Raw genomic sequence first — 27,370 nt, forward strand, 5'->3', positions numbered from 1 at the left:
ACTATGTACATTCAATAAAATCTGTTTAATTTACAACATTTAATTGAAACATCTATTCTTTTTTTTGTAGCTCAACAATAAAACAGACAAAAAGTTACAACAAAATAGAAATGAGAATCTCGGTTAAAGGCATTCCCCAATCCCTCCCCTCCCAATCTTTTTTCCTCTAGCGGGCCAAACCAAAGGATACAAACGGGCAACTTTGGTCCACGGGCCCTAGTTTGGGCATCTCTGATCTACTGACTGCCCAGCTTAATCCTGAATTAGTAGTAGTAATAAAAAAATAATAATAATGGTGAGAAGAAGTAGTAGAATAATTGACGAGATCCAAGTCCTATGAAGATATGATGCCAACCCTAGAGGACTTCTAGAGGTCTCCATAACCCTGGACCAGGTCGTATCCTGAGCAGCTGCTGTGGTGGTCATGGAGGATTGGAGAGCATGAGACTTAATCCTGACTTAGTGACAGATGAGTCTCCCCGCATTGATCCTGTGGGCCAGCCTGAACACTCGCCAGTGACCAACTAACACCTTCAGTTTCTCCACGATGGACATCCAGCTTTCTCCAGCATCTAGACTGCAGCTCTGCATGAGAAGTTTGTCCAGGGTGGAAATGGTCATGCACAACTAAGCCTGGTTTCTCCTAAGATTTTTTCCATCACTTTCGTCAATTGGTTTGTTCCTCACCACTGGCATGCTTGGTTTGGAACGTGTACAGAGTATTTGGAATTTCAGCAGTGAAAATTAAACTACACCAAACTAAAGTAAATTGAAATTGAAATCGTGTCAGTCCAGTTTTCAGAGTTAAAGTTATACAATTATACTCAAACTCAAAATGTTAAGCTGCTTTGACACAATCTACATTGTAAAAAGCACTGTAAAAAACACGAATTGAATTAGTAATAATAATACTAATAATAAACCAATTTATACAAACCACAATAAACTATGCATGGTTTTAAGATGTTTATTTAAAAAATAAAATAGAAAAAAAAATACATAAAAATATTGAAGGAAAACAAAAACAATTCCTCCGTCTGACCTCTTGGATGCTGGGTGGCCACAATGAAGTCTTTAAGTATAATTGTCAAGTTCAGAGTGCTTTTGGCCACTGTGACATAACAGACGTCAGCAAAAAAAAAAAAAGGGGGGGTACATTTAAAATCCATCATTGATATTCAATGAGGAGTCTCACACTGTATCTATCAGTACATCACCACAAAGGTCAAACCATCACAGAGTGAAACACCTTTCCACACACACCTCCGCAGGAAAAGCAGAGCCATTTCCATTCAGACAAATCGAAGGAGGGGAAGAGTTGCCTCAACGTCTGACCCATTCGCAAAAGATGCTGGTTCTATCTAAAAGCAGAAACTGCTATTAGAGTTACATTTGCTCTATTGCATTGATAGGCAGGCGAGTCAAAGAGTTACAAGGACAATTCGTATATAGTCTTAGACTTCGTAAAGCACGTCACGCAAGTTTGTGGCCATCAAAGTCCTCCAATAAGGAGCGCAAGTCATGGTTGTAGTGTTGGAACAGTAGTAAATGTAGTCCGGTTGATCTCAAATAGGGAATATTAACTCCAGACAAGACGTCCGGTTGCTTTTCCCTCCATTAAAACGGACTGAACTTGCAAACAGGAACTGTTCACATGTACCTCTACGCGTCGCTCTCAGATCGGGATGGTCTTGACAAGATTTACAAGCAAAACGGCTGTCATGAGGGACGCAGGAAGAGAGATCCTCAACTTCACTTGCATAGTAACAATATAACCTGTATGCCTGTGACGTTCTGAGCAACAGCAATACAGTTTTAGTGTGCCATATACAAAAACAAAATATACAATACATACAGTACAGCAATAGGTCATTACCAAAAAGGCATATATTAGCGCAAGTACCTGGCAATAAATGCACGTCAAGATTCCAGAAAGGAATCAAAATAAATTCCCTTTCTCCGCCATGTCTGATTCGGGTGCCCGTTCAAAAGTCGAAAGGTCCGATTAGGGCACCTTGCATAAAGCTGCACTGATCTGGAGTTCGCTCGCACGTTCATTAGAGCCTCCCTAAAATTGTGTCTCACCCTTACCTACTGCGATTTAAAACGGACACATACACATATAAACGAATGCGCATTTAGACTTTTCTGATGTCACGAGTCCAACGCCACACAACAACAACAACCTTAAAGACAGACGACTGAACGAGACAAATAAAAGCAATGGCTCCTGATGTGGGAACACAAAGTGGGAAATGGCGACACCTGTAGGCAGAGTGTCTTTTTGTTTGCGAGATCTACACTGGCCGCTTTTAACTCGCGCTTCAATCAGGTGCAATTTATGCTGCGAAAAAGGGGGAAGAGGGAATATAAACTCTCACTAAACAGTTTTAAAACAGACTTTTCCCTTAAGGAGCCTGTCTGACAGGATCTGTAAACGATGAGCAAAATTAAAAACGTTACAAAAATAAAAACATTTGTACAAAAACAAACAAAAAAAAAGAAAGTCAGACAAAGAAATCAAATTTAAATACGTTTCCAGAGAGAACAAAAGAAAACTATTGCACAAAAAAAACAAAGTAAAGTTTGCGTGAGGTGTACAGTCAATACGGTGGAAGTCTCTGGAAGCATCTCGAGTGCAGGATTTGAAGCCAGCGTCTCACACACACACACACATACATACATACATACATGCATACATACCATACATACATACCATACACATACACATACATCCTCACCCAACACCACAAACAAAACAAACAAACAAACTTGTAATCCACTGAATCAAGTTCGTCCAGCATGTGAAGGGTGTCCCGTTTTGACTGAAAATCTGAAAACACACTCACAAAAAAAAAAAAAAAAAAAAAAAGGAACGTTTCACCTGCCAACCTGGAAGTTGTAGAGTAGATGCCCGAAAAAACAGTTCCTGTTCTCGAAGCTTCCTCAGGAAGATTGCACAGGTCAAAAAAAGTGTCAACATTTACATGCACAGATTCAGTGGCAGACTGAACTACTTAGCACCACCAATCACCACAACTACTGAAGGAGGAGCTGGGTTCAAACGCTGGTCTGTCTGCGCTCTCGGCATCAGTAGGAGGGCTCAATGAGTTCTCATCGGGTTAGGATGGGACCAGATGGGTGGGAAAGGAAGCGAGTGGAGGGGAAAGTGTCTTTATCTGCTGACGCTGGCCGGCAAACTGTCCCTCTTCCTGCGGCGCCACGTGTTGCGGTTGTACTGAATGTGGCCTCGGTTGGAAAGGACAGGACTGTGCACCACGGCGGGATTGTGGAAGCCCTTTAGAGGGAACTTGGGACCTGCCTGAAGAAGAGAAGACAAAACAGGACAGCTTAGGACGATGCTAGGATCCTGAGAAAGAGGCATTGCCATTTAGTATTATAAAGGTGCAGTAGGTGATTGACTTAAGAAAAATGTTTGTAAGCCGATAACTCCCATAATTCTGATAAGTAGCTCAAACTGCGTCAACAAATGTAGATTTGTACTTTTGAGCAGCCGTTGAGAGAGAGACAGAGACAGAGAGACAGAGAGAGAGAGAGAGAGAGAGAGAGAGAGAGAGAGAGAGAGAGAGAGAGAGAGAGAGAGGGAGAGAGAGGATACCATTTTTGCACGCTGGAGGAAGAATGACACCATGGCTGAAGTATTTCTTTTAGACAGGTAATGTTATGTTTTAAAACTATTTTAGTCACAGAAAACTCTTCAAAGAGCACTGAATCACCAAGAGGCGACACTCTAGTTTTGGAAAACAGCCACTAGATGGTGTGATGGTCATTTTGGACTGAAAATTCCAATAGGACAACAGCATATTTTAAGTCTGTAAAATAAACTACTAAAAGTGCTAATGATTGTGATAATGTTGTTGTTGTAGTGTTGTATTGTCATCTTTCATGTTGTATCTCAGCTTTATTGCGCTTTATAAATAAATAAAAAACAAAGTAACTGCTTGCCATGGCGACAGCAATCAGATCCAATGGACGGCCGATCGCTTTCACTCCGAAATGGCAGAATCCAGGGCTGTTGCTGGGCGCTGCTGTTGCAATGGAACATTCTATTAAGTGTCGCCTCCTGGTCATTCTAAGCTCTTTGAGCTAATGTAGATTGTGTTGTTGAAATGAATGGGTTATATGCACGGAAGTGTTGTTCAGCCACTGAAATCTTCCAGCAAAAGATTTATGTGACTATTTTTTTCATAAGAGACCTTTTACAACATTAATAATGTAGATTTTTATTTAGTTTAATGGCAAAACATAAGTAAATAGCACTGTTCCTGAGGTGAAGTTGGTTTTATTTTCACATTGGTTAATTTAACATTGACAACCTGACCTATATTGTTTACCATGCTACTTTGAATATCCAGTCTAAAATAGCATGCAAGTATGGCTTAGTAATGTGTAATTCCTGCATCCAGCCAGCCAAGCACGAAGCATACAGTAGTCGCTTTAGAACAAAGCATGTGAGAGAGTGAGACCAGCGATCCTTGCATGACATTAAATATTGCACATTAAGTTTTGCTTGCTACACAAATAAAAACGTGCTAGATATGATACGGTATTTTGTTCGAAATTGTAGTATTATAAAGTAAGTTTTATAACTGGCAAATTATATGGCTTATGGGGTTATCTACTGTCATCTTTAAGGTGCGAGTTCATGATAATAAGAATCATGGCTTTGGACGGCAGGAGTGGGACAGTGTTTTAGATATTATGCTAACCGTTAGGCATTTTGGCAGATCACCTACTGCACCTTTAAATATGTAAAAAGTTTAAGTAAACGCACAACCATTTAAAAGTCAGTAGACTGTCTTTGTAAGGCTTTACAACAATGTTTACACTGTAAACAAGCTAAGAACAATGCTTCTAGATCATTCAATAATCTATGACAGTTTTTTTTTTACTTGTATTAATCAAATGTTACCTGGTAATATAATAGGCCTGTCCTGACCTCACATCAACTGAATTACATTAGGATTCATATGAAAAGGTAAATACTGATTGCTCATTAAACCATTAAGTAAGGTATACTAATAGAATCCTATTGTAAAGATTTTTTAAACGGGATGCATTTAAATGGTGAATATAGTGATAGTAAGGAAATGTGAAAGATTTCTTCAATTGTTTTTAATAAATGCACCATGGAAATTTGTTTTTCCAACAAATCAAAATCACTCAACTGTTCAATGTCAAAATGGACTAACTATTGAGAATTATATGGATTATTAAATTAACATTAGAGTGATTGTTTTTTGCATAAATTGCATTACACTAAAGATATACATTTTTTGCAGTTTATCATTTTTCAAGCAGTATTGGTAAGCCTAATAGTTGGTGGATAAAGCATCAAGCGTGAGTGATTTAAATGTTAAATTAATGCAAAGATGCAAATAGATTAGGCACATTTGACACACGAATCCCTTGAGTTAAAATAAAAAAATAAAAATCTGAATTACCAACCAATCAGAACCTTGGTCTAGATTGGGCATAATTATGATGTAGCACCTATTGTTGGCATCCCGAGGGGAAATCTTCCTGCTGACATGAGACAAGAGCTCATTAAACTGGGCCCAGCTCAGTTGACAGTACCGCTTGAAAAGCTTCCATCACCCAGGTATGGTTTCTGGAGTTGCTTATTAACTCAAAGAGCTGGGTGTACTGCAGGAAAGGAAAGAGTGGACTGAATGAATCCAGGGCACGACAATAAGGACAACCAGACGGCCTGGAGTGAGCGTGCAAGATGCTCGGGACAGTAGACAGGATCATAACTGGCCAGATCGATTATTATCGGCATTGTTATGTCAATTCTCACACGTGTTTCGTTGTGAGACATAATTTTTGGACTGAGACAAAGTTGTCTCCAATTCTTCCTATTTTAAAGTCATGCAGTTTGAAACCCCCTGTTTAAGATCCATCTTGCGGTGTAAACACTGGAACGACTGAACGCTTACCCCAGATAGTCATCCACTGTGAAAACACCCGTGACATGACTACTTTGAAATTCATGCAGTCTGAACTCGGCATTAGTGCGGTTCGCTTGGCATATGTGAATCCCGCAATTGCGCTCAGATTCGAGATCGCCTAAATGAGGTGGTCTCGACTTGAATGAAAAACTTTAGAGCAGATCGACTGTAGTGAGATCAGGCCATTAAAAAATCCTTTGTGTTAAACCCTGGAATCTCCACTGTTTTGCAGCATTTCTAAAGCAGTTACTTGCTAAATAAAATCCATGTTAGTCATTCAGCATCAGATTTGATGTGTACATTAAGTAAACTTATAATATTCACGCATCTATTTACATGCAAACAGTGGGATTTATTCGCACAAACCACGAGGTCCGAATGTTTAAATCATACTATGAGTCAAAAAAAAAAAAAAATCTAAATTTAACCTTGATGATTAATGGGAAGGAAAAAAACTGACTACAAGTAACTCTTTAAACACCAAATGTGCTAAAAAAAAACTAAAAAAAAACACTTAATTTAACTTTAGCTTACTCACTATGGTACTTTCTATAAATCAGTTTTAAATTAGATGTTTTTTTCTACAATATAGTTGATAGAGATATATTTTTGATACAGAGCTAGAGCACATTATTAAAAGGAGACCTTATTACTACAGTAGTGCCAGTATTAACAACAATCTGCCAGCAGCAGTTCACTTATTGGCCACTAATGTCTCTAAAATCCAGCACTCACATAAAATGCACATTTTTACTATGAAGTCTTGATGAAGCAGGGGAGGTTGGGTTCACTATCATGACACTCACAGCATGAAGAGGAGAGCAGACACAGGACAGCCTACCTTGGGATGGTGAAGGGGACTGGGTAGAGGGCTGGGGGGAGCTGGGGGGACTGCAGGGGGGGGCATGTGGAGGTATGAGGGAGGCCCATCTGCCATACACACCTGTCTGCCAGGTAGAGTGTGGAGAGAAAGATTGCCTGGGATTGACACTCTCGCCTGGACAAAACACAGAGAGATGGGAAGTTAGATCCAGGTGGAAAAAATAAATTATTAAATCGTCAAAATGAGATACAAAGCCAGCAGTCCTCCCTCACCTGGGTGACTGGAGGCATGCCAAGTGCTGCCGCGATGCTGGCTTTGCCCATCTGAAGCGCTGGTGGCAAGGGCCCCGGAGCAAGAATCTGGAGAGGGAAAGGGGCTACAGGTGGAGCGACATACGGTGTGGAGTCAGAGTCCTGAAGAAGCAGAAGTCAGATATGTGAGACATATCTAAAGCAAATAACCCTTACAGCCTTTTTGAGTATCTTTTTTGATTCATCAGCTTTTCATGGTTCATATGTATGACATTTGATACATAGAAATACAGGTGAATCAAAAATAGGTCAATCACAGGGTTTCTGCAGGTTTTACAAAGTCAAATTTAAAGGCATTTTTCAGACTATTCTTAAAGAGATTTATTTTAAAGACTTAATGTTTACATATCTTATTGTACATAATTTAATAACCTTCTACAGAGCTAAAGCTACAGTTTTTCTAAAAGCCCAGTTAGCCCAGCAAAACATTAGTATTTTTAAACTAGCATGGGTATTTTCAAAACCACACTTTTTTTCTACGGTGAAGGTGAAATCTATAGTGAAATCTTCAAGGTGAAGATTTTCCAAATCTCCAGGTACAGCATTTTGTGTGGAGGATAAAACCAAAGTTTTAGCCTCATGTTGTCAGCGTGTGTGTGTGTGCGTGTCTCCTTTCTGATTTGCCAACACAGCTGGGTTCACTTCAAAAAACAGAAGACATAAATGCGGCAAATTCTGCACATTCCAGGCAAACAAGTTGCGTATTTTGCATTATTCAACCGCGGGACACCTTTATATTCATGTCTGCATTGATTTGAATGCAAATTATTTGTGAATATATTTACTAAGGTATATATTATAAACATACCTTATTTGATGCAAGATGTACGGTGAACAAGAGAGCTTTAAGCGCTGCAATTTAACACCAGCAAATAAAGAATCGATCTTCACTCATTTAAAAGCACATGTTGCAAATTCTCACAACATCGACAACCGAAGAAACGGGCAGCAATTGGTCACAACATAAACAACCTAAAAAACGAGCTGCAATTGGTCACAACACTTGCAAGTTTATTTAATTTAACATCCTGATTACACGACATAACATATGATAACATAAGATAGTTTCTTTATTTGCTGTGGGTTTTTGAAATTGCATGTACTTTCTTAAATTGCAGCACATGAAGCTCTCTCGGCCACCGCAAAGATTTCCTCACTGCAAACCGCAGCTTGATGACGTAGGTGATCGTCAACTACGTAATAGACTTTGTACCAAGGTAATGCTTATTGCTACTATAACAGTAGGGTTTAGGGTAGGGGGAGGTGCAGACGATCACCAACTTGTTACGCCCACAGTACTGTGACTGTTGGGTTTAGGGTAAGGGTAGGCAATCATCAACTACGTAGGCGACCTTGTACCGGCCACTAAGGTAGCACCCATGCTACTGTGATGGTTAGGTTTAGGGTAAGGGGAGATGTAGGCGATCAAACTACGTATGCGACCTTGTACTGGCCACTAAGATAGTGCCCATGCTACTGTGACGGTTGGGTTTAGGGTAGGAAGAAGGTGTAGGCGATTGTCAAGTACTAAGTGGGCCTTGTCAACAACATCAAGCTGCGGGCTGCAGCGAGGACAGTCTCATTTGAGGTGAACTCAGTGTAAGTGTCCATATCGCCACATTTTGGTTCAGTGTGTCCATTACATGCATCACAGCGTGTTTTTAAGTGGACAGATTTTTTTTAAAGATCCCATGAGATGCTTTGAAACATGCTTTTTAATGGATGTTTGATGTAATCTCAACCAAAACATCATGAGAGAGTGGGACAGAGCAGCTCCTTTCTATTAAAAGAAAAAAAAGAGGCCAACAGGGCTTTGTTTTTAATCAACCCTTTGCCAGTGAGAGGTTGAGCTCAAGTGCATTAAATGAAAAGCATCTTGAAGGGGGTGGGGCATGCCAGATACCAGAAAGCATTTGATTGGTCATAATGTGATGAAAAACTGTAGTGTGAGGTGACATGTATTTGGGCGGAAGTGACAAAACTACAAACTTGACGTTGATCAGTTTTACATCTTCTAAATGGGAATTGTTACTGTTTTGGAGTGGATATCTTATAAATGTCCAAAAAACAAATAATACTGATACTAACATAGAAAAAAAGTTTATTTTAATTTCCGTTTTATAAAAATACCCGTGTGGCCTTAAATGCACAACAGTCTGTCTAGGTCAGTGTCCTCACCATACAATAACAAATGTTATTGAAGGAAGATAATTAAACCATGTTAGTAAATAGAGTTCAAAATGAAAAGTTTTATTGAGATGGATTGTTAGTGACCTGGTGTTGGCCTGATTGGATAGCTTTACATGGACATAAAAAAAATGAAGACCCCATTTAAAATGAAAACCTACAATGCAATATTTCAGAAAATATTTTATATTTAAAATTCAAGGCATTAAGACTTTGTAAGACCTTGTAGGCACCCTGAATCAACCTAATCCAAGCTGCTTTAGTCTAGTAAGAGTCTTTCATTTAAACAATAATAATATTACTAATTAAATATACAAATGAAACAAAGTAAATGCAAAATAACTAAAATTGGATGAGGTCATTTTTGCAACGGTGTTAAAATATGCTGCATATTTAGGTTTTTCAGCAAACGTTGCCAATTTAGAAAAAAAAAAAATCTAGTTCAAATATGATCCTTCAGGCTCATACATCTAAAATATACAAAAACAAAGGTCTATGCTCACAATATCGCTGCCTGACAGTGAAGATGCAGATGAAGCAGAGGAGTGCTGTTGAGGACTGGACAGAGACATCGGAGAGTCTGCGCTGTGAGGAGAAACAGAATCCCTCTGCTGCTGCTCCTCCACACCTACACCTAGCAGTGAGCCCGTCTCCACCTGATCCACATGCTCCTTATGAGAAGAACCTGCATGCCAAAGGCAATTTCATCAGTCATAACACCAACAGAAGTCATACGAAACATTAACTTAATGAATAATTTAAATTAAAATACACACAACGATTATTATTTACGATAGGAAACATAACCAGAGCCTAAAAATTCGGCAACATTTGCCATTAGCCAGTGACTCAAGAAACAACTGGTTAGGATTACCATTACAAAAGATAACATACTTTGGTCACACTTTATTTTAACTGTAAAATTCACGCTATTTACAAACCCTTAACTAAAAACTTTAGCTCAAACTATTAATTAATTGCTTATCAATATTAATTAAGGTTGGGTTAAGGTATTGGGTAGGATTAGGGAAGTAAAATTAGATCATATTTTATGACATAGTGATTACAAAGTGTTTACAGGCCCTGTCAACATTAGGGTTCACTGTAAAGCATTGAAGTATTGCTTTTTCTGAAGATGTACCTGGGTTCCTCTCAATGCGTGAGTTGTGTCTGCCACCCCACTTCTTTATGATCCACTCCCTGTAGTCAATGACCTCCTGGGTGACCTTAATTATGCGGCCCAAAGTGCTGAGTGGACAAAAGAAATGACATGCATTTAGAAAAAAACTGAAGAAATTTTAGAGAAGAGCTTAATATACCTGCAAGCACAAAAGCGTTGTACCTGTCACTGTCTTTGTTAGGATAAGAACGTGCGAGAGGTGAAACGGCGTGACTCAGTATTATGTACGCATAGTCAAACGCCTCCTTCACCTGCATGGCACCATAAGAGCTTCTGCCCACATCATTACCTGAACAAAATGAAAAACAATCAATAAATCATACTATTTATTGGTAACAAAGAAAAAGAAAAACAGAAGAGGAAATTGTAATACCGAAAAGTAAATAACAGTAAGTTCGAAAGAAGATGAAATTTAAGCAATTTTATAAGCATCACATCAACAATACCTTCGTCCAAAACAATTAAACACCTACAAATTAATGTTTATGAAAACAATGACAAATCACAAAAACACTAGGGCTGGGTGATTAAATGAAATCAACATTCAGAACCAATAACTGATCAAATTTTTCCAAAACACTTGCAAAGAAACTCGACATTGAGGAACATAACCTTCTACCAGCTAGCATTTCGGAAGTGTTATTGCGGAGCAAAACTAACACTAGAGCAAAGGCTGATTTATACTTCTGCGGCCACTTTGCAGCCACATCCGTCTCTGCTCAGGTAGTATTCTTGAGCCTTACTTTGCATTACATTGACAATTGGAAGCTGTGCCAGAGATGCCTTGAGATGGCATATTTTCCATTATATTAAATGTATTTTTTAATCAAAAATAAATAAATAAATAAAAAGTGTTTACAGAAGATGCAAGAAATGCACCGTTTAAAATAACATTTACAGAATATCCAAGAATTTTTTTATTTAGAAAAGATAATGCTTATTTTGGGGCGACACAGCAGGTAGTGCTGTAGGTAGTCGCCTCACAGCAAGAAGGTCGCTGGGTCACAGGTTTGAGCCTCGACGGGGTCAGTTTTCATTTCTGTGTGAAGTTTGCATGTTCTCCCTGTGTTTGTATGGGTTTCCTCCAGGTGCTTCGGTCTCCCCCACAGTCAAAAGACATGCGGTACAGGTGAATTGGTTAAGCTAAATTGTCAGTAGTGTGCGAGTGTTTGTGGATGTTTCCCAGAAATGGGTTGTGGCTGGAAGGGCAAATCGCTGCGTAAAAACCTGCTGGATAAGTTGGCGGTTCATTCCGCTGTGGCATCCCCAGATCAGTGAAGGGACTAAGCCAGCAAGAAAATGAATAAATAATGCTTATTTTCTACTTTTAATATGAAAAACACTGAAAATAATGTTTTAGACAAAGTTAATTTCAGTTGTTCAACACTGACGTTTAATAAATAATTATATATAGTAATATGAGAGTATATTTACTGTGCGAAACTAGTCTAAAATGTGAGCAAAAAAAAAAAAAAAAAAAATGAAAACATCTATAAAATAAATTTTTATTAATCGTAATCTAGTTAAAATGTTCAGTTAATAAAGATTTTGCCCTACCCTAATATACACCAATCGCGAGTCACAGGTTTCACTTTCCTATGGGTACTGTACATTAACAAGGTAACAGCATTAAATACTGGCCTGGCGTACATAATACAGCCTATATATGTAAATGCAGACTGTTTTAAAAATGTTGTTGTGTAAATGTCAAACTTTCAATACACAAAGAAAAACTTTTATTTTTGATTACAGCACAGCCATTTAAATGGAGTTATTTCATGTGGTCACGCCACTTTCTGTGGCTTTGAATCCATAGACGCACATCTTGAATCTGCGTATAGACAAGCTGGATGAATGTGCATGTGCCAACATCTTTGGAAAAAGACTTTTTAAAGACTTTTAATTTCAGCCAGCCAGGGCTTATGATGTACTGTCTTAATAAAATTGCCACGTTTAAGGTCTTATTTCTTTAAAAACCTTATCAGATTATATAAACTATATTAATTCTAAAAAAATTATAATAATAAACTACCAGCTATTACCAAGACAGTAGTAGATTCATCACTTTGAAAAGCTGTTTTGGTTGACAAGAACTTGCATGTGCTTATAGAAGATTAGCCAAGTATTCATATGCTTAGAATACTGCTAGCACCAAACTAACACTATTACAAATCTCAGTGTGCTTCCAAAAAAAAAAACTTTAATAATTTAATGACATTTTAGGTTTTAGAATTTCAATTTAGAAGTCATCACGTTTGAGAAATTTATCTGGTTTTCTACTTCCTACAAAAGTACCTGGAAGAAGAGGGTCCTCAATACACAGCATGGAGGGCCGGTAGCCATTGCTCATGGCTTTCATGATGTCTTCTTTAGCCATGTAAGCGCCACCATTCTTTATCCTGATGCCCGTCTTCAGGTAATTAAAGTGTCTTCCGTACAGCTCAAAGAACTCGATGAGCAGAATACCAAGGTTCATGTTAGGATTCCTAGTATCAATTCTTGGGTGTAACTGTGGGTGCAAGAAAAAGATTAATAATAAAAAAGCAGGCAAGACAGAACAGAGACTCTTTATTTGTTTTGTAGTCATTTATGAGCGCCGCTGATGCAGCCAAATAAGGGTAGTAAAATATGCTTGACATGTAATGACAGATCTTTAAATGAGATGAGAAGTTATTTTTAAAACTATCTGGTTCTTCTCTACACGTCTTAATGTTTTACATTACAAGTTACATTAATTAATGGCAACACTTCAAAAGATTGACGAGTTAACTTTTTGATATTCAACCTAGCCAATTAATAGCACTGCAATTTTACAGTAACAAACTAAAGTGTATTTACTATGTATTATTTTTTTTAAATAATTTTAAGAGGGGAAAAATTACCTATTAAACTTGAATATGGAAAAAAAATAAACAAAAGAATAAGGACTTTTCTCTGAATTATACTATTTCTACCAAAAAACTCAATTGTGAGGCTGTCTTGCAGTTTGTTTGTTTGAGAAATCTAAACTAGAATTACATGAAAAATAATAAACTGAGAAACAAAAAAAAAGTTAGTTTATATCTCACAATAAAAAAAGAAAATCTCTCAGAATTTTTAGCTACAATCTCAAAGTTTGAGACAAACCTGATTGTTTCTTTCGTCAAAATAAATTGTGAAATTGACTGACTTGCCTAAAATTGCATAGAATTTTCTCTTACATATTTAGTTAGAAGGAAAATAATTTAAATCTAAAATCTTTCACAAATAATTACAAAGAAATTACAAGAAACATGTATTAAATATGGAGAAAGTCTTGTATTTCCTTTTTTGCAATCTCGTAAAATAATATTAAAGTCAAGCTTTTCTTAAATATTTCGGCACTAAAAACAGTGCAAGAATTATACATTGCAATCAGGGGGCTCAACTTTTTTGGTAATGTTATTTTTTGAAATACATGCTTCAGTGAATCCAGTGGGTTTTTGTTTTATTAAATCTAATTTATTAATAAATAAATGAATTATAATGAATTATAAATACATACAAATGTGTTTTTTTTGGATAGGCTATTTAGTGTATTCTTACCTGACTAGCTATTCGGTTTACATTAGGTCAAACTATACAAACTCTTTAATTTTACTTTACTTTTAGTCTTTATGTGGAAACAAACAACTACTTTATGAGAAAACAGCCTTGTGAACTCTTACGCTGTTTATTGGTGCTCTAAATTTGCCGGTTTCAGTTGAATGACTTTCTTGCATAGACTGATTGGTGCAATTATGCATTCACAAAGATATGAACCATTATAGTAGTGGACAAACGGATATCTATTATTTTTATTAGTAACTTTATTATTTAAAATACAAATCAGAGTAAACATTTTCTCAGTTTCAAAGGGCTGACCCCTCCATACATCTTGTTTGGACGCCCTTCATGGGGATCAAGCCTTAATTAGTGGGGTCAATCCCCCCTGTAATTCGTACCCTGACTAAAAACTTTTGCCATAAAGTCTTTGAGTAAGAAGTATTTTTAAAGCCTTTCTGGCAAGTCTCTAAACCTATACTTTGTAATATAAATATACTTAGTTGTTACAATTATCTGGTGAAAATTGGTACATTTTTTTTTTTTTATAAAATCGCAATAACTATTCCATAAAAATAACAGTAAACCAAAGGAAAGATCTTAATAAGCAGCTAATGTTTACCTGTAAGAAACTGATGACCATCAGGATGAGACTATAGGAGCTGATTCCTCCTGTAAAAACTTCGTTAAGGTCACGCTGCAGCAGGAACTGTTTCAGCACAAAGATTAAATAAGGCAGCACGGTATACTTCTGTGTGCATGAAAGAGAGAGAGATATAGATAGAGAAGATATGTTAGACTTTAGTACATCAAAAAGACCCAGTTTACACCAAACATTAACTGGCATCTCTAATGCAAGTCCAGTTTGACCACTTTTGGTTAGATTTCAGTCACAGTTATTTTTTTTATTTTCTTTTTTTTAATGAAAGGGTATTTTACGAAAACACTATCATTACAACTGACGTCAGGAATATCAGGAATGTCCTGTGCATAACGTTCCTTTAAAAGCCTAAAACATGGGAATTGCATACGCAGCTGTCTTTCACTGGAGAGAACATCCAGCTGTGCAGAAGCAGCAGAAATATTTACATGAGGTAAAGTGTTATGATAACTGGGGACAAGCCAACAAATCTTAAATTCCTCCCCCATGTAAAAACCACAGCCACTGTTGCGTTTCATTGCTACTGGGAAGATTCTGCATTCTCAGGATGGAAAGCTGGATCTCTAATAATCCACTTGAACTCATTTAAAAAATGTCAATTTGTAGCTTTTCCCACAAAAATTTAGCATACATTTTAAAATAATCTGAATAAATGGAGCATTTCAAATTCAATTGTACCATTATATTTTGTACTATTGACCAAATTTTTCATATATAAGCGGCTGCAGCAATTTGAATTTTGTTTGTTTTGAAACTTTTAGTCTTATTCACTTTTATTCAATTCTATTTTGTATAGTAATCATCACAAATGTTTGCAGAGCAGGTAGTTTGAACGTTTTCTTCGGTGTATTATTCCTATTATTTTCTCCTATAGGCAACTGAATCAGAAGTTCTAAACAGAGCACACATTTACATTGCAGAATCAGGTCAAAAGTTTCATTGTAAATTAATTATTTACATTTTTATCTTATATCAGAAACTCCTTTTACTACACTATAATAAATTTTACTATCTTATAATATAATATACGATTTCACTGTACATCACAATAGTGAACTGAGGGCAGGGTTTTATTCTAAGTTACATTGACCAAAAAAGGTTTTCAAAGTCATTACAGTTTTGTGATGAATTCTTGGATCTTGCTGACGAACTGAAAAACCATAAAGATCCTGGCATATGAAACTGAAAAACAGACCAGTGTCTCACAACAAGTCCCATAGCAAGAACACTTTTTTTTTTTTTATTCAAACTTACGACCACACAAGTGTTAAATCTGAATAAATGTGTAAGTAGTCAAAAGTCAATAATCTCTAAATGTTTTGAACACATAACTCCAGTATGGATCATCATTCAATTGCGTCTGAATTGGTGAAAGCATTGCAAGTCACACGGTATGCATTTGAAAGCATATTTAAAGGGTTGTTTACCCAAAAATGTTAATTTTGCCATTTTTTTACCCTTGACTTGTTCCAGACAATTACTTGTTATTCTGCAGAGCACAAGGTAATGTTGGAAACATAAAAGCATCAAATTCAAAAGTATGGATGTCAATGTTTCAGTTATACAAATATTGTGTTAGACAGAACAAATAAATAAAAAAAGACAAATCAAGTTAAGAGTAGGGTTGGATGATATGACAAATCTCATCTCACGATAAGTCATCTGGTATCCTGATAACAATGTACATCATGATATAGTTGCAGTTCTGTAAATTCAGTAAAAAAATACTTTATTTATATTATTATTGACCACATGTAAAAGACTACTTCAACTTTCTATTACTCAGAAATGTACAGTCATATAGGATCATATTTCTTCCTTTATTTAGAACTTCAGGGTGTCTGAGTTCTCCACAAACATGCATTGTGTGACATTCAACATCAGTAGCCTAAAACTAACCTCTTACGATGGTCGAAATGGTTTTAAATCAAGCGTAAAAATGTAAAATAAATGTTAAGAAAATATAAAACAAACGATTACAGGTCTAAAATAAAAAGTATCGTCAAAAAAAAAAAAGTAAACATTGGACTTCAAAGATTGCGTCCAACATCAGTAGGGGAAAAACTAACTTTTTACGATGGTCTAAATGTTTGATTAAAAATGTTGAAATAATGGTTAAGAAAATATAGAACATTCTTAAAAACTAATGATTACAGGTCTAATAAAAGGTATCACTGAAGAAAGTGCAAAAAAATAAACCCTATACTAAAACACTGGAAGATGGTGTCCAACATAAGTAAGGTAAAACTAACCGGTCTCATGACGGTCAAAATGTTTGATTAAAAATGTAGAGATATACAACCAATGTTAAGAAAATGTAAAACATTAAAAAAAAAAAAATTATAAAATAAAAGGTAGTAAATCAAATCTTGGTTTGTTTTTGACAATGTCTGTACTTCAGACTGCACACTGAACTAAAGAAACGAGGGCTCTGATGGCGGCACAGATGAGAGATGAAGGTGATCTAGTGTTAGAGGACTACAGCAGGTATGCACATGGAAATGAGCTTGGCAGAAGAGCTGAACGCCAGCAGGTCATCTCCTTATTCAAACATCTGCAGTTAAAGCCTGCTGACAGATGTGAAGTCATGCTTCAGCCTCCTCCTCCCTTTAGTCAAACACTGACACCATAAGCCTGACATCAAATTAGCAAACATTGAGCAAACCTAGGATTGCCAGAACATGTAAATACAAGTGACGTCCAAAACCTCCTTCCTCAAAATCAAGACCATCACAAATTTGTTGTCTTTGAAATATAAGCTAAAGACAAGAGTGTTTCCAAAGAAGTCTAAATAAAATTACTTTGCAGAACACGCTTTTTGTGCTGAGGCGCCTTTTTTGAAAGATTCACTAATGGCTGCAAGAGGTTTTGCATGCTGCTTATGCGTCCTTTGCAGCTTGCATTTAACCACCTGCTGCGCCTCACATTTTTGCTGTTGCACGCTGTGTGCTTGCAGCTGAAAAAAATAAAAAGTAAACTGATGAAACGGGCGTTACATCGGTCACCAATAAAATGAAGGCAGAGGCAGGGTTTCAACAAAACCTTCAAGTAGGTAAAACTAAACTTAAGAATAGCATGTTAGGTATTGGTCAATGGTGGTCTTAACTGCTATTGTGTATATACAGGACTCGAAACTGCAACCATTTTGGTCGCTGAAATTTTATCTATGCGACCTAAAAATATATTTGGAAGCATTTTGCGAGTGCAAAAATTGTTGACGTGCGACCAGTTTTCATGGCAAAATGTTCACCTTGTGCACGGATTTAAGACATTCACGCAGATTTCATTTTTGCCTGAAATGCGAAACGCATCGCTCAGAAAAAAAAAAAAAGTTTAAAACGGGCATCATGTCAACTTGCTGCAGTAAACAAAGCCTGCAATGCTTGCCCCGCCTTCAAGCTCTTCTGATTGGCCCACTGTGCTAAAACTGAATAAGTATGGATTGGTTATTATCAGCTGTAAATCCCTTAATGCATTCTGATGACAGGGAGCGACAACTGCTAAAACGTGAAGCGCTGAAGATAAGAGAATTGAAACGACACTGATAGATTTTGTTTTAGTAACTTCCTAAAGTTACAAATAATGGCACATCTGATAAGTGATCATGTGGTGAATTTTAATCCACGGTCGACATTTTTCGATAGGGTTGGGTATCGTTTGGGTTTTCAGTGCTAAATCGATAATTTTAAAACAGTACCGGTGCCTAGACCGACAAAATTATATATATATATATATATATATATATATATATATATATATATATATATATATATATATATATATATATATATATATATAATATAAAAAATCATTATAATTGAGCAATATAAATTAAACTTATTATAAATATATATTTGTAATAAGTTTAAAGTAAAGATTAGTTCATATTTTATATATTTGAATTGCATTAATATTTTTCTTTTGATCCTTTGTTTGTTAGCATAAATGCAAGATTTGCATTATGCTATTAACATTACATTAGCTTACTACTAACCTGTGTAAAAGCTATTATCAAAATCAGGGAACACCTTTTTTCTGGGTTTGGGGCTTGTGACTACTATTACATGGACATCAGTGATCTAATGGTTTGCTATAATCTGAATAAGACAATAATATGATTCAGGTGTTTACATGAGCTGCTTTTTGAATGTTACATTCATGATTCCCAATTACACATTATAGCACATAGATCCATTAATGTCATTGCTTCACCAGCCTATAAATGTTTCCTCTGCAGTTTTTGCCTGTGGTTCTTTAAAATAATCAAAAATCAATGTTTACGTAGTAGACTTGTGATCAGATCTTAATCATATTAAAATTAGACAATTGGTGTTTATGTAAACGTACTCAGATAATGTGCCAGATGATGTCATAAGCTGTTAAAGACAGCGCATTCCTCACCTTTAAGTTGATTCTATGAGCCCTCAAATTTCAATGTCATGAGTTTGATGTGTTTCTCCCTTACACGCAACTTTTGTAAAACATCTGCTGCATGTTGGTGTAACAGAATCCTTGGTTGTAAAATATAGCCATACTTTAGAATGCTTAGTTTAAGCAAATTAGATGAACGCGATCATGTGTGTTAAGTGAGCCGCTCACCGCATGCACCGTACTGCACACTTTGCCTTCTATAAACTACAAGAACAAACACCTGACATCGCTGACATCCGTATCCCTCAAAGCAGTTTAGAATGAAATATTTAGAGATAGTGCGACAACGCTTACTTGTGTGCCTTTAAAGAACCCCTTTATGCTTCTTAAGGGCGTCACACAGCAAATGCGCCACTTAGAGCCGCGGCACGTCACGTCCATGAGTTAATAGTATCACACACCAGACGTGCACATTCGCATGTTATTTAAAATGAAACTATTCAGATGACGCTCTGTACCATGGCAGAAATATGAACAGTCATGAGTCGTGGCTGGGCGCTGCGAACAACCGCTGACTGGCGAATTGTAAAATGCATGGCGCTGCGCTTCCAGTGCCGAGACCTGCTTTTTTGTTGCAGCACCGAAATTAGGCACCGAAATTCATATGCTGATTTGATCCGGTGCATACCGGTTCCAAAGGTATCAGTGCCATAATGGCGCCAGGTTTCGGTACCCAACCCTACTTTTCGAATAGAAATTATTATAGCATTCACCATGAAATCTTGAGTGATGGAGTTGGTAACATTGTTTGCGGCTAAATCTACAAAAATTATGCATGAGAGGCTCTGTTTAATCATTCATTTAATTGTCAGGATGCTGTCAGTCATGCAAGTGGCAGCTATGTGTAAAATGTAACCGCATACATCCTCGCAAAAGGGTCACAAAAAGACCGGTATTGCTATTAAGATGACGTCTGCAAATAATAAAGTTATGTCAATAACATCTGTGCAATACCAGACATCACCCATGAGAACACACAGTTATTATCATTAACTAAGGTTCATTCATGTCAAGTAGTGCGTGTAGGGTCGGTGGGCGCATGCACTTTTTTTTTGGGTTAGTTGTCCTTAGTGTTGATTTTTAAATGCAAAAAAATATGTTAATATAAAACTTGTAGTAATGTTGCACATAATTGGTGGGTGCGACTAAATTTTGGCTGGTGCAACTAAATTTTAAAAGTTAGGAGCACCGGTGCTACCAAGCAAAAATGTTAATTTGAGCCCTGATATATATGAGATTTTTAAGCTATTCACATAAAATGTCAACAAGTCAATCATTAGTCAATGTCAGAAAGTGTCATTTTTACTGTGAATACCCATTACAGTTTGAAATTAGCATTCATTTTTGTTAACCGTAGACAAAACACATATGCCATCATTTGTGAAAATTAAATGATCTTAAATGATTCAATATGACATGAAAGTGCCGAGTTGATGCATTAACTATGCTATGAAAATTTTATATATACAAAAAAAGCTGGTAGCATTAATCTCTAAAATATTTTCCTAATAAATTTGATGATTAACAGTTTCAAAACATTTCATCTTGGTTCAACAGAAAAAAAAAGAAAATTAAATAGGTTTAAAACCAATATATTGCCTAAACTAAATGCAATTAACACGGCTTCCAATTAAAAAAAAAAGCAACAAGCAGTATTCAGATGCACTCCCCCATTTACTTTTTTAAAAACCTTAACAGACACATGTACAAAGTACTTTTTACCTTCACATATTCTTTGATGAAGCTAGCAGCTTTGATGCCCGTCTCCACATTGAAACTGATGTCCACCTTCACCTCAGTCTCCTGATCTGTCAGTTTGATGATTGGTACCTGCAAAATTCAAACATTTAATTGATAAGAAAATCCCCAAAGAGCTAAAAATAATACAAACGTACCCAGAAAAATTTCAGAAAAAAAAACACCTCCACACAAATAAGTTACAATGTGTTAATCTGATAAATGAACAGTATAAGAAAGAACATACCGTAGCTTTGTCGAGGACTTTGATGGAATAGGGCTCAGCCACACTGTGTTTTCTGAGAGCCTGCTCCAACTGCTGCAGGGGAGGTTTCTCCCATTTCCCAAACACCACCAGGTCAATGTCACTACAGTGTAAAGAATCAGCCAGACGCCTTTTATATAGCTCAACATAAAAACCTATTGCAACTGCGGTTTAGATCATTTGCTAAAACAACATTGTGCAAGCATAAAGGTACAGTGGAATTAGAGAATTGCATATAGTTGCAAAATCGAGCAGAGAAATGAGCAAAATCTGTAGCCTTCACACAAATCTTACTAATGTTTTCTCAGACATGAGAAAACCTTTTAGGCTTTAGCGACTGATTTAATCAGGGCACATGAAGCATTATACAAATTATAGTGGAGTTTTAAAATGGTTTTCAAATACATAAATAAATATACACATCTTATATATAGTAATGCACAAATGGTCATGTTGCAGTGCAAAATATGATCTATATATTATGTTTTACTGCTTTTATTCTAGTCTGCAAAAACAGGTACCAAAAATACTCAATTTTGCCAGTTACATCCACAGCACTATAACCAATGTGATATTGTAAAAAAAATAAGTGAAAAAAAATCATTTTAAGCAAATTCCTGATGGTCAGGCTGACTTTATGAATATAAGCTATTCAAATAACCCCATTTATTTACAAGATACTGTAAATAACTTTTTCCCCCACACATGCACAAATGCTCACTGAGTATTGATGGAATACTTGAGCTACCAGAAGTCTATAACTACTAGAATTACCATAACGGCCATTCTGATCATTGTCGAACAAGTCATAATGTCACAACTTATCCACATTGAAAGCATCTACTGAGATATTAAAATTAAGTTTTGAATGTCTGTCATCACATTAAAATAAGTCATCACCCTAAAAATATAATCTTTTTGGTAATACAGCCTAAAAATGTAAAGTTGGGGTTATTGATAGGGTTGTCACGATACTGGAATTCGATACCAATCAGTAGCGAAATTTTAAAAACGTCATATTCCCACAAACATTTGAGTGCTGTGGAGCACATGCTTAAACAGCACTGATTTAACATTGTGTTCAAGTGCTCAACAGAAATGACTATGATTGGTCCTGTGGGTCATTGATTCACTCAACTCACCGCTGTTTACTGCTTGTAACTACAGATACAGGGACACTGGAGCATTTTAAAGCAGCAGATCAGCAGATCGCTCATATTTCAGTGTAAAGGCAAACCAGCTGATGAACAGGACTTTGAAATGCTACAGTCTCCCTGTATCTGTGGTTACACAGTAAACAGCAGTGAATTCGGTGAACCAATGTCCTTCACAGCCAATCAGTCAGTTCTGTTGACCACGTGAACACAATGGCAAATCAGCGAACATGCTCCACAGCGCTCAAATATTCACGGGAAATGGACGTTTTCAAAATTTCAGTACCAATTGATATTGAATTCCAGTATTGTGAAAACCCTACTACTAAATAACCCATGAATATCTGTATCTAACTTTCATTTTCACTTTCACGTGCAGGGAGAAGGCTTTTTAATTGCAGCACTGAATATGTCATTTGATATAAATTATATATCTGAATTTATGTTTTTGCCAACAAAGTTATGTATTTGTTACCAGGAAGTTGCTAGGCATCAAAGGCACACATCTTTACGGTCATGAATAAAGTAACAGACACTAAAATAAACGCGATAATTTTGACAAAAATGGTAATTAATGGTAGAATAACTCCTAGCTCTTGCGTTTAGTGATTTTCATAACAACGTTAGAAAGAATAATACATATATGTAGGAAAAGTCAGGGTATTGTAGATGTTTTTTTTTTAAGTTATTAAATTGCAAAAATTAAAACCATCTTAAAAGTTCTAGTGTAAAAAAAATAAAAAATGTAATTCAGTTCTTCTACTTCTTCATAAGCACAATCATAGCATGCTAGCTTTTTTTTTTTTTTTTTTGAAGAACATGTACAGATCCCCTTCTGCTAGTTATTTTGTCATGAAATGTTAGGACTGTACAGCTGAAACAAATCATAAGAAAAACTTTATTTGTATTTGAGAACAACTAAAAGTTCTGTTCAACTCTCTGTTGTCTCCATTGAGTAAGATCAAACACAAAAGCTTCACATGTTCATTTACCTGGTTGGGAGAAAGAGTCCAGTGCTAAAGCTGCCAAAAATCTGAACCTAAGTAGACAAAAGTGAAAGACACATTTGACTAATTTACAATGCTAAGAGCCCAATTATTCATGTACCTCAGCTCTTAAAAAATTGCTTACATCAGCGGTTGGCCACAACTCCTTGATGACAGACTCTATCCTGTCCACGACCTCCTGTCTCATGGTGGCCTCTTCAGGACGAGGAGACATGAAATTGTAAAAGTCCATGATTTCTTCATGTAACCTTGGGTGAAAAAAAGAAAATTGAGAGGCAGTTGGTATTATTTCAGAACCACATTAATCACAAAGAACCTAAGAAATTGTTAGAATCTTGTGTTTCAAAGACTAAAAATAAATATCCTATTAAAACCTGTACAAACTTCAGCTATACAGCTAAGAAATTAATTAGAAAAATATTATCCACTAGCCTTAATGTGTTATTTTTTTTTAGCAAACCTGCATTCAGACCTTGCTCAATTTGTACACAATCCTTAATACCCAATAGATAAAAACACATTTCATTTTTCAGGATTGACAAGGTTAAACATTTAAGAGCTAAAAACACAGAAATGCTATCTAGACCGGCCATTGACAGTCATGCTGTTATTTGTTTCCAGATTCTTTCGTGGAAAAATTCCAGAGGTCTGCAAGCATCCACCACAAATATAACAAGTCCATGCAACAGATTTCTTACAAGCCTATAATCGCACGGTTACTAAGAGCTCAAACATGCATTACTTCAAGTGTCTGAGGTTACATTCATTAATCATAAAACACTAGCAACACAAATAACCGTTAAAACTAAGACATAAACAAAATGCAACTAAAAAGTTAGAAGCACTCGTGTCAGACTTGCAAGCAAACAAGTCATTTGTTGTATTTGTAAATAACACAACTGGAAATGTGTGGTTGAGAAGAATAAATTGTTTTCTAAAAAAATTCAAATGTAAGATTTTAGCGATCAACTGCATCATCAGATGGTCGCAGATATCCTGCTGTAGCATACAGCAGGGGTGCTCAATCCTGTTCCTGGAGATCTACCTTCCTGTACAGTTTAGCTCCTACCCTGATCAAACCCATCGGAACCAATTAATTAGGATCTGAAATCCACTTGATAATTACAGACAGGTGTGTTTGATAAAGGTTGCAACTGAAATCTGCAGGAAGGTTGATCTCCAGGAACAGGATTGGTCACCCCTGGCATACAGAGTGAACAGGAGGCCACATTCACTTTTTAATTCCTCTTGGTTTTGTATTAAATTTCTTTATTTTTAATTTGATAAAAAGAACTATAAACCATAAATCAAAACAACCAGCTACAAGGTAAATGACAAGCACCCATCTAAAACTTTGATTTGAAGCAGAAAAAGTATTTGAAAAATCTGACAAAAAGAACAAGACTGGGCAATTTATGGCTTTACTATAGGAAAGAATTGCATTGCACACTGAAAATGACAGACTATTTATACTATAGCCCATACAACTTTTAATTATAGGTGCTGGTTAAAGCAATAGAAATAAAATTTAAATAACATTATTGCAAAATAAAAATTCGTACACTAAAGATATCCTTTGGCAGGCATTGCTTAAGACTGATCACTAGAGTTATTTACTTTACAACATTATGGGTAGATTTTGTGAATGCATTTTATGATGAAACAAGAAAATGTAATAAAAAAATGAACAGATGGGTTCAGCAAAGGCTTAAAACTATTGATTAAACAGTTTGATTTTAAAAGTTTGTCATTAATTGCTTTTGGTTGTCAAGTGAGTATTAATAAAACTTTTATTCCTGAAAGCTGACTGTTGCTGTATGATGTCTAGTAAATAGAGACTTATCCACAAAACCAAGGGCAAAGTCATTTATCCACCACACTCTATACTGAAATAATGTTGCAACACTGATTAACCTATGAGCTCAGAGCAGCTTTTTCTTTTGAAAGGTTTAAAGAGTCAACTTATTGGCGGTTGCACTGTGTAACATTTCTTTCCATCATAAGTTTAATTTCAGAAATAGCAAAGTACTATCAACATAATGTTACACATTCATAACACTTTTTAGTATGGGTCAATTGATTTGTATGCCAAACAAATACATTGTGGTTTTAACTGCACATGTTAAACTTAGCTTCATATACTGTATACATATCTATCCATCTATCTATCTATCTACATTAAACTTCATGGTGAATCTTTCAATGTCATTCTATTGAAAAACTTGACATAACTGAACACACTGTGTCAGCAAAAGCTTCAAGAAGCTTTGTATATGTTACTTTTGATAACACCTGACCAGTAAATTCAAACCATGAGTGTATCAATATTTTGAGTGAGAAAGACCTTTAGAGAGGAGTCTCTAAATATTAAAATATATTAGCCTATATTTCATGTGTTATACTTTAATCTTTTGGTTGGGTTACTCAAGCATAGCTTTCACATAAAACCGTGATAATATATAAAATGTTTTGTGCATCGTGCACGCTTACACATACAACTTTGTGTTTGCTATGTCTATATTAAAAGCAAATAAAATAAATAATCTAGCCTTTTAGTAACGGTGCCCATAAACATTATTGTAATTGGCAAGACATGAACGGTTTGTTCAGTTCAGTGTTTAATGAAAAGATTAACTTGTAACCATTTTTGCAAGCATGCAACCGTACTTTTTCAGTACACGTACGGCACTTTTTTAAAAATAATAAAGCAACCTAAAAAATATTTTCATACACCACTCTCAGTTCAGTGAATCAATGAGTCGACTCAAAAAAACAAATCACTTCAAGTGACTCTCTCGAGTCTGAATCGCTCAGATCGGATTAACCGATTCACCAAAAAAGATCCGAGTCAATGAGCGGTTCGAAGAGTTGGACATCACCGCTAAACGTAAACTGTTAATCCCTCACGCACACACACATACCACAAGTAACCCAACCCAAACACCGCAGCGGCCCCGACCCGAACCCAGAACATACCGGCTAACATGCTAAAGCTAAAGTCCCAGCCCAGGACGTCAAAAAGGCCCAGTGACACTTTACGACACACCAAAAAAAGAGAAAAATCAGTGTATCATTTTAACGCCTCATCCAGAGCCAAGCGAGCGAACGCCGCCGCGGTTATAAATCAAACTCATCTCACCCGTCAACCCCTGGGCTATATTTCCTCGTCTTCCACGGCGTGCCGGAGCTCTCATAATTGCCGTTAGTCCAGTTGGAAAGCAAGTAGTTTATCCCGTAGGTGCTGGCCTTATTGTCGCTTTTCCTTCGGCCTGGGTGATGGTGGTGGTGATGGTGGTTGTGAATCGCCGTCGGATAGGACGGGTGGCGCTTCATGCAACTCTGCTGCTCTTGATGGAAATGCCGTAGATGAGGATGAGGAGGGTGATGATGGTGGTTGACATTATTCAGTACGCTCTCGTTTAAAGTAAAAAACGGCTGGCCCTTATTCATATTCCCAGCGATCACATTAGGGCTTGTAGTCCTTATTCTAGTGCAGCTGGACGCTGAATCCACCACCGAGCCGCCGGTCTTTTGGGACATTTCTCCGTCTACCGCGTTCCCATTTAATGCGAGAACCGCGGAGCCGCTGCCCGGGATCGCAGTGCCGTTGTTTTTGATGTTAGTGCTGTTGTTTGCATTGGACGCCACAGTCTTATAAACGTCAAACGCCGGAGAATTGACACAGAAGTTGTGGTGGTGGTGATGGTGGTTCTGGTGCTGACCTGTGTTAGTCCGGTTTACCTGAGACGTTTCCCACACACGCATCCATAAAGCGTTCGCAGGACCTTTCTGTTCCGGCTGAATCCAAGCGACCCTCGGATCCATTCAACTCGTCTTTTTAACCCTGTCAAACAAACGAACGCCTTTTCCCCCTCCTTCGCTCCGCGGATAAGTTTGAGTCCGGGCCGCGAGGACGTGCCTGTAAATGGGGCTACGCGAAACGACAGGGAAAATGTCGACGTGCCGAACACCACAACAGACCAACGGGAATCAATTAGTGGCCCTTTTTCCCCGCTAGCTATAAACTGTTAGCTAAACTATACAGTGTTTCCAATATGGCGTGCGTATTCCCTTGAACCCC

At 36.8% G+C, this 27,370-nt stretch overlaps 1 protein-coding gene across 2 annotated transcripts; it reads right to left on the bottom strand.

Moving 5' to 3' along the window:
- Positions 1–953: 953 nt before the first annotated feature.
- tent4a (terminal nucleotidyltransferase 4A) lies at positions 954–27,370 on the bottom strand. Of its 2 annotated transcripts, none has more exons than XM_087295833.1 (13): positions 26,429–27,370; positions 23,414–23,537; positions 23,275–23,321; positions 21,111–21,231; positions 20,849–20,956; positions 14,657–14,785; positions 12,769–12,982; positions 10,636–10,762; positions 10,435–10,541; positions 9,797–9,978; positions 7,068–7,208; positions 6,916–6,969; positions 954–3,322 (listed from the first exon to the last, which is right to left on the bottom strand). In XM_087295833.1, exons 1-13 carry the CDS (start codon positions 27,112–27,114, stop codon positions 3,176–3,178), a joined length of 2,187 nt encoding a protein of 728 aa, XP_087151959.1. In that variant the 5' UTR covers positions 27,115–27,370; the 3' UTR covers positions 954–3,175. The 2 variants fall into 2 exon arrangements, with proteins under 2 accessions (XP_087151959.1, XP_087151958.1); XM_087295832.1 differs by having other exon boundaries at positions 6,814–6,969.

The sequence above is a fragment of the Danio rerio genome, chromosome 19 (assembly GCF_052040795.2).
Source record: "Danio rerio strain M-AB ecotype USA chromosome 19, GRCz13ab, whole genome shotgun sequence".
NCBI classification, from domain to species: Eukaryota; Metazoa; Chordata; class Actinopteri; order Cypriniformes; family Danionidae; genus Danio; species Danio rerio.

What these genes read in the sequence shown, in the direction of transcription:
- tent4a (XM_087295832.1), bottom strand. Translation starts at nt 27,114, where the DNA reads ATGGATCCGAGGGTCGCTTGGATTCAGCCGGAACAGAAAGGTCCTGCG. An exon ending in TATAGCCCAGGGGTTGACGG is followed by an intron (nt 23,538 to 26,428) that starts GTGAGATGAGTT and finishes TTTTCACCCAAG; the next exon opens with GTTACATGAAGAAATCATGG. An exon ending in TGGTCATCAGTTTCTTACAG is followed by an intron (nt 12,983 to 14,656) that starts GTAAACATTAGC and finishes TTGCACCCACAG; the next exon opens with TTACACCCAAGAATTGATAC.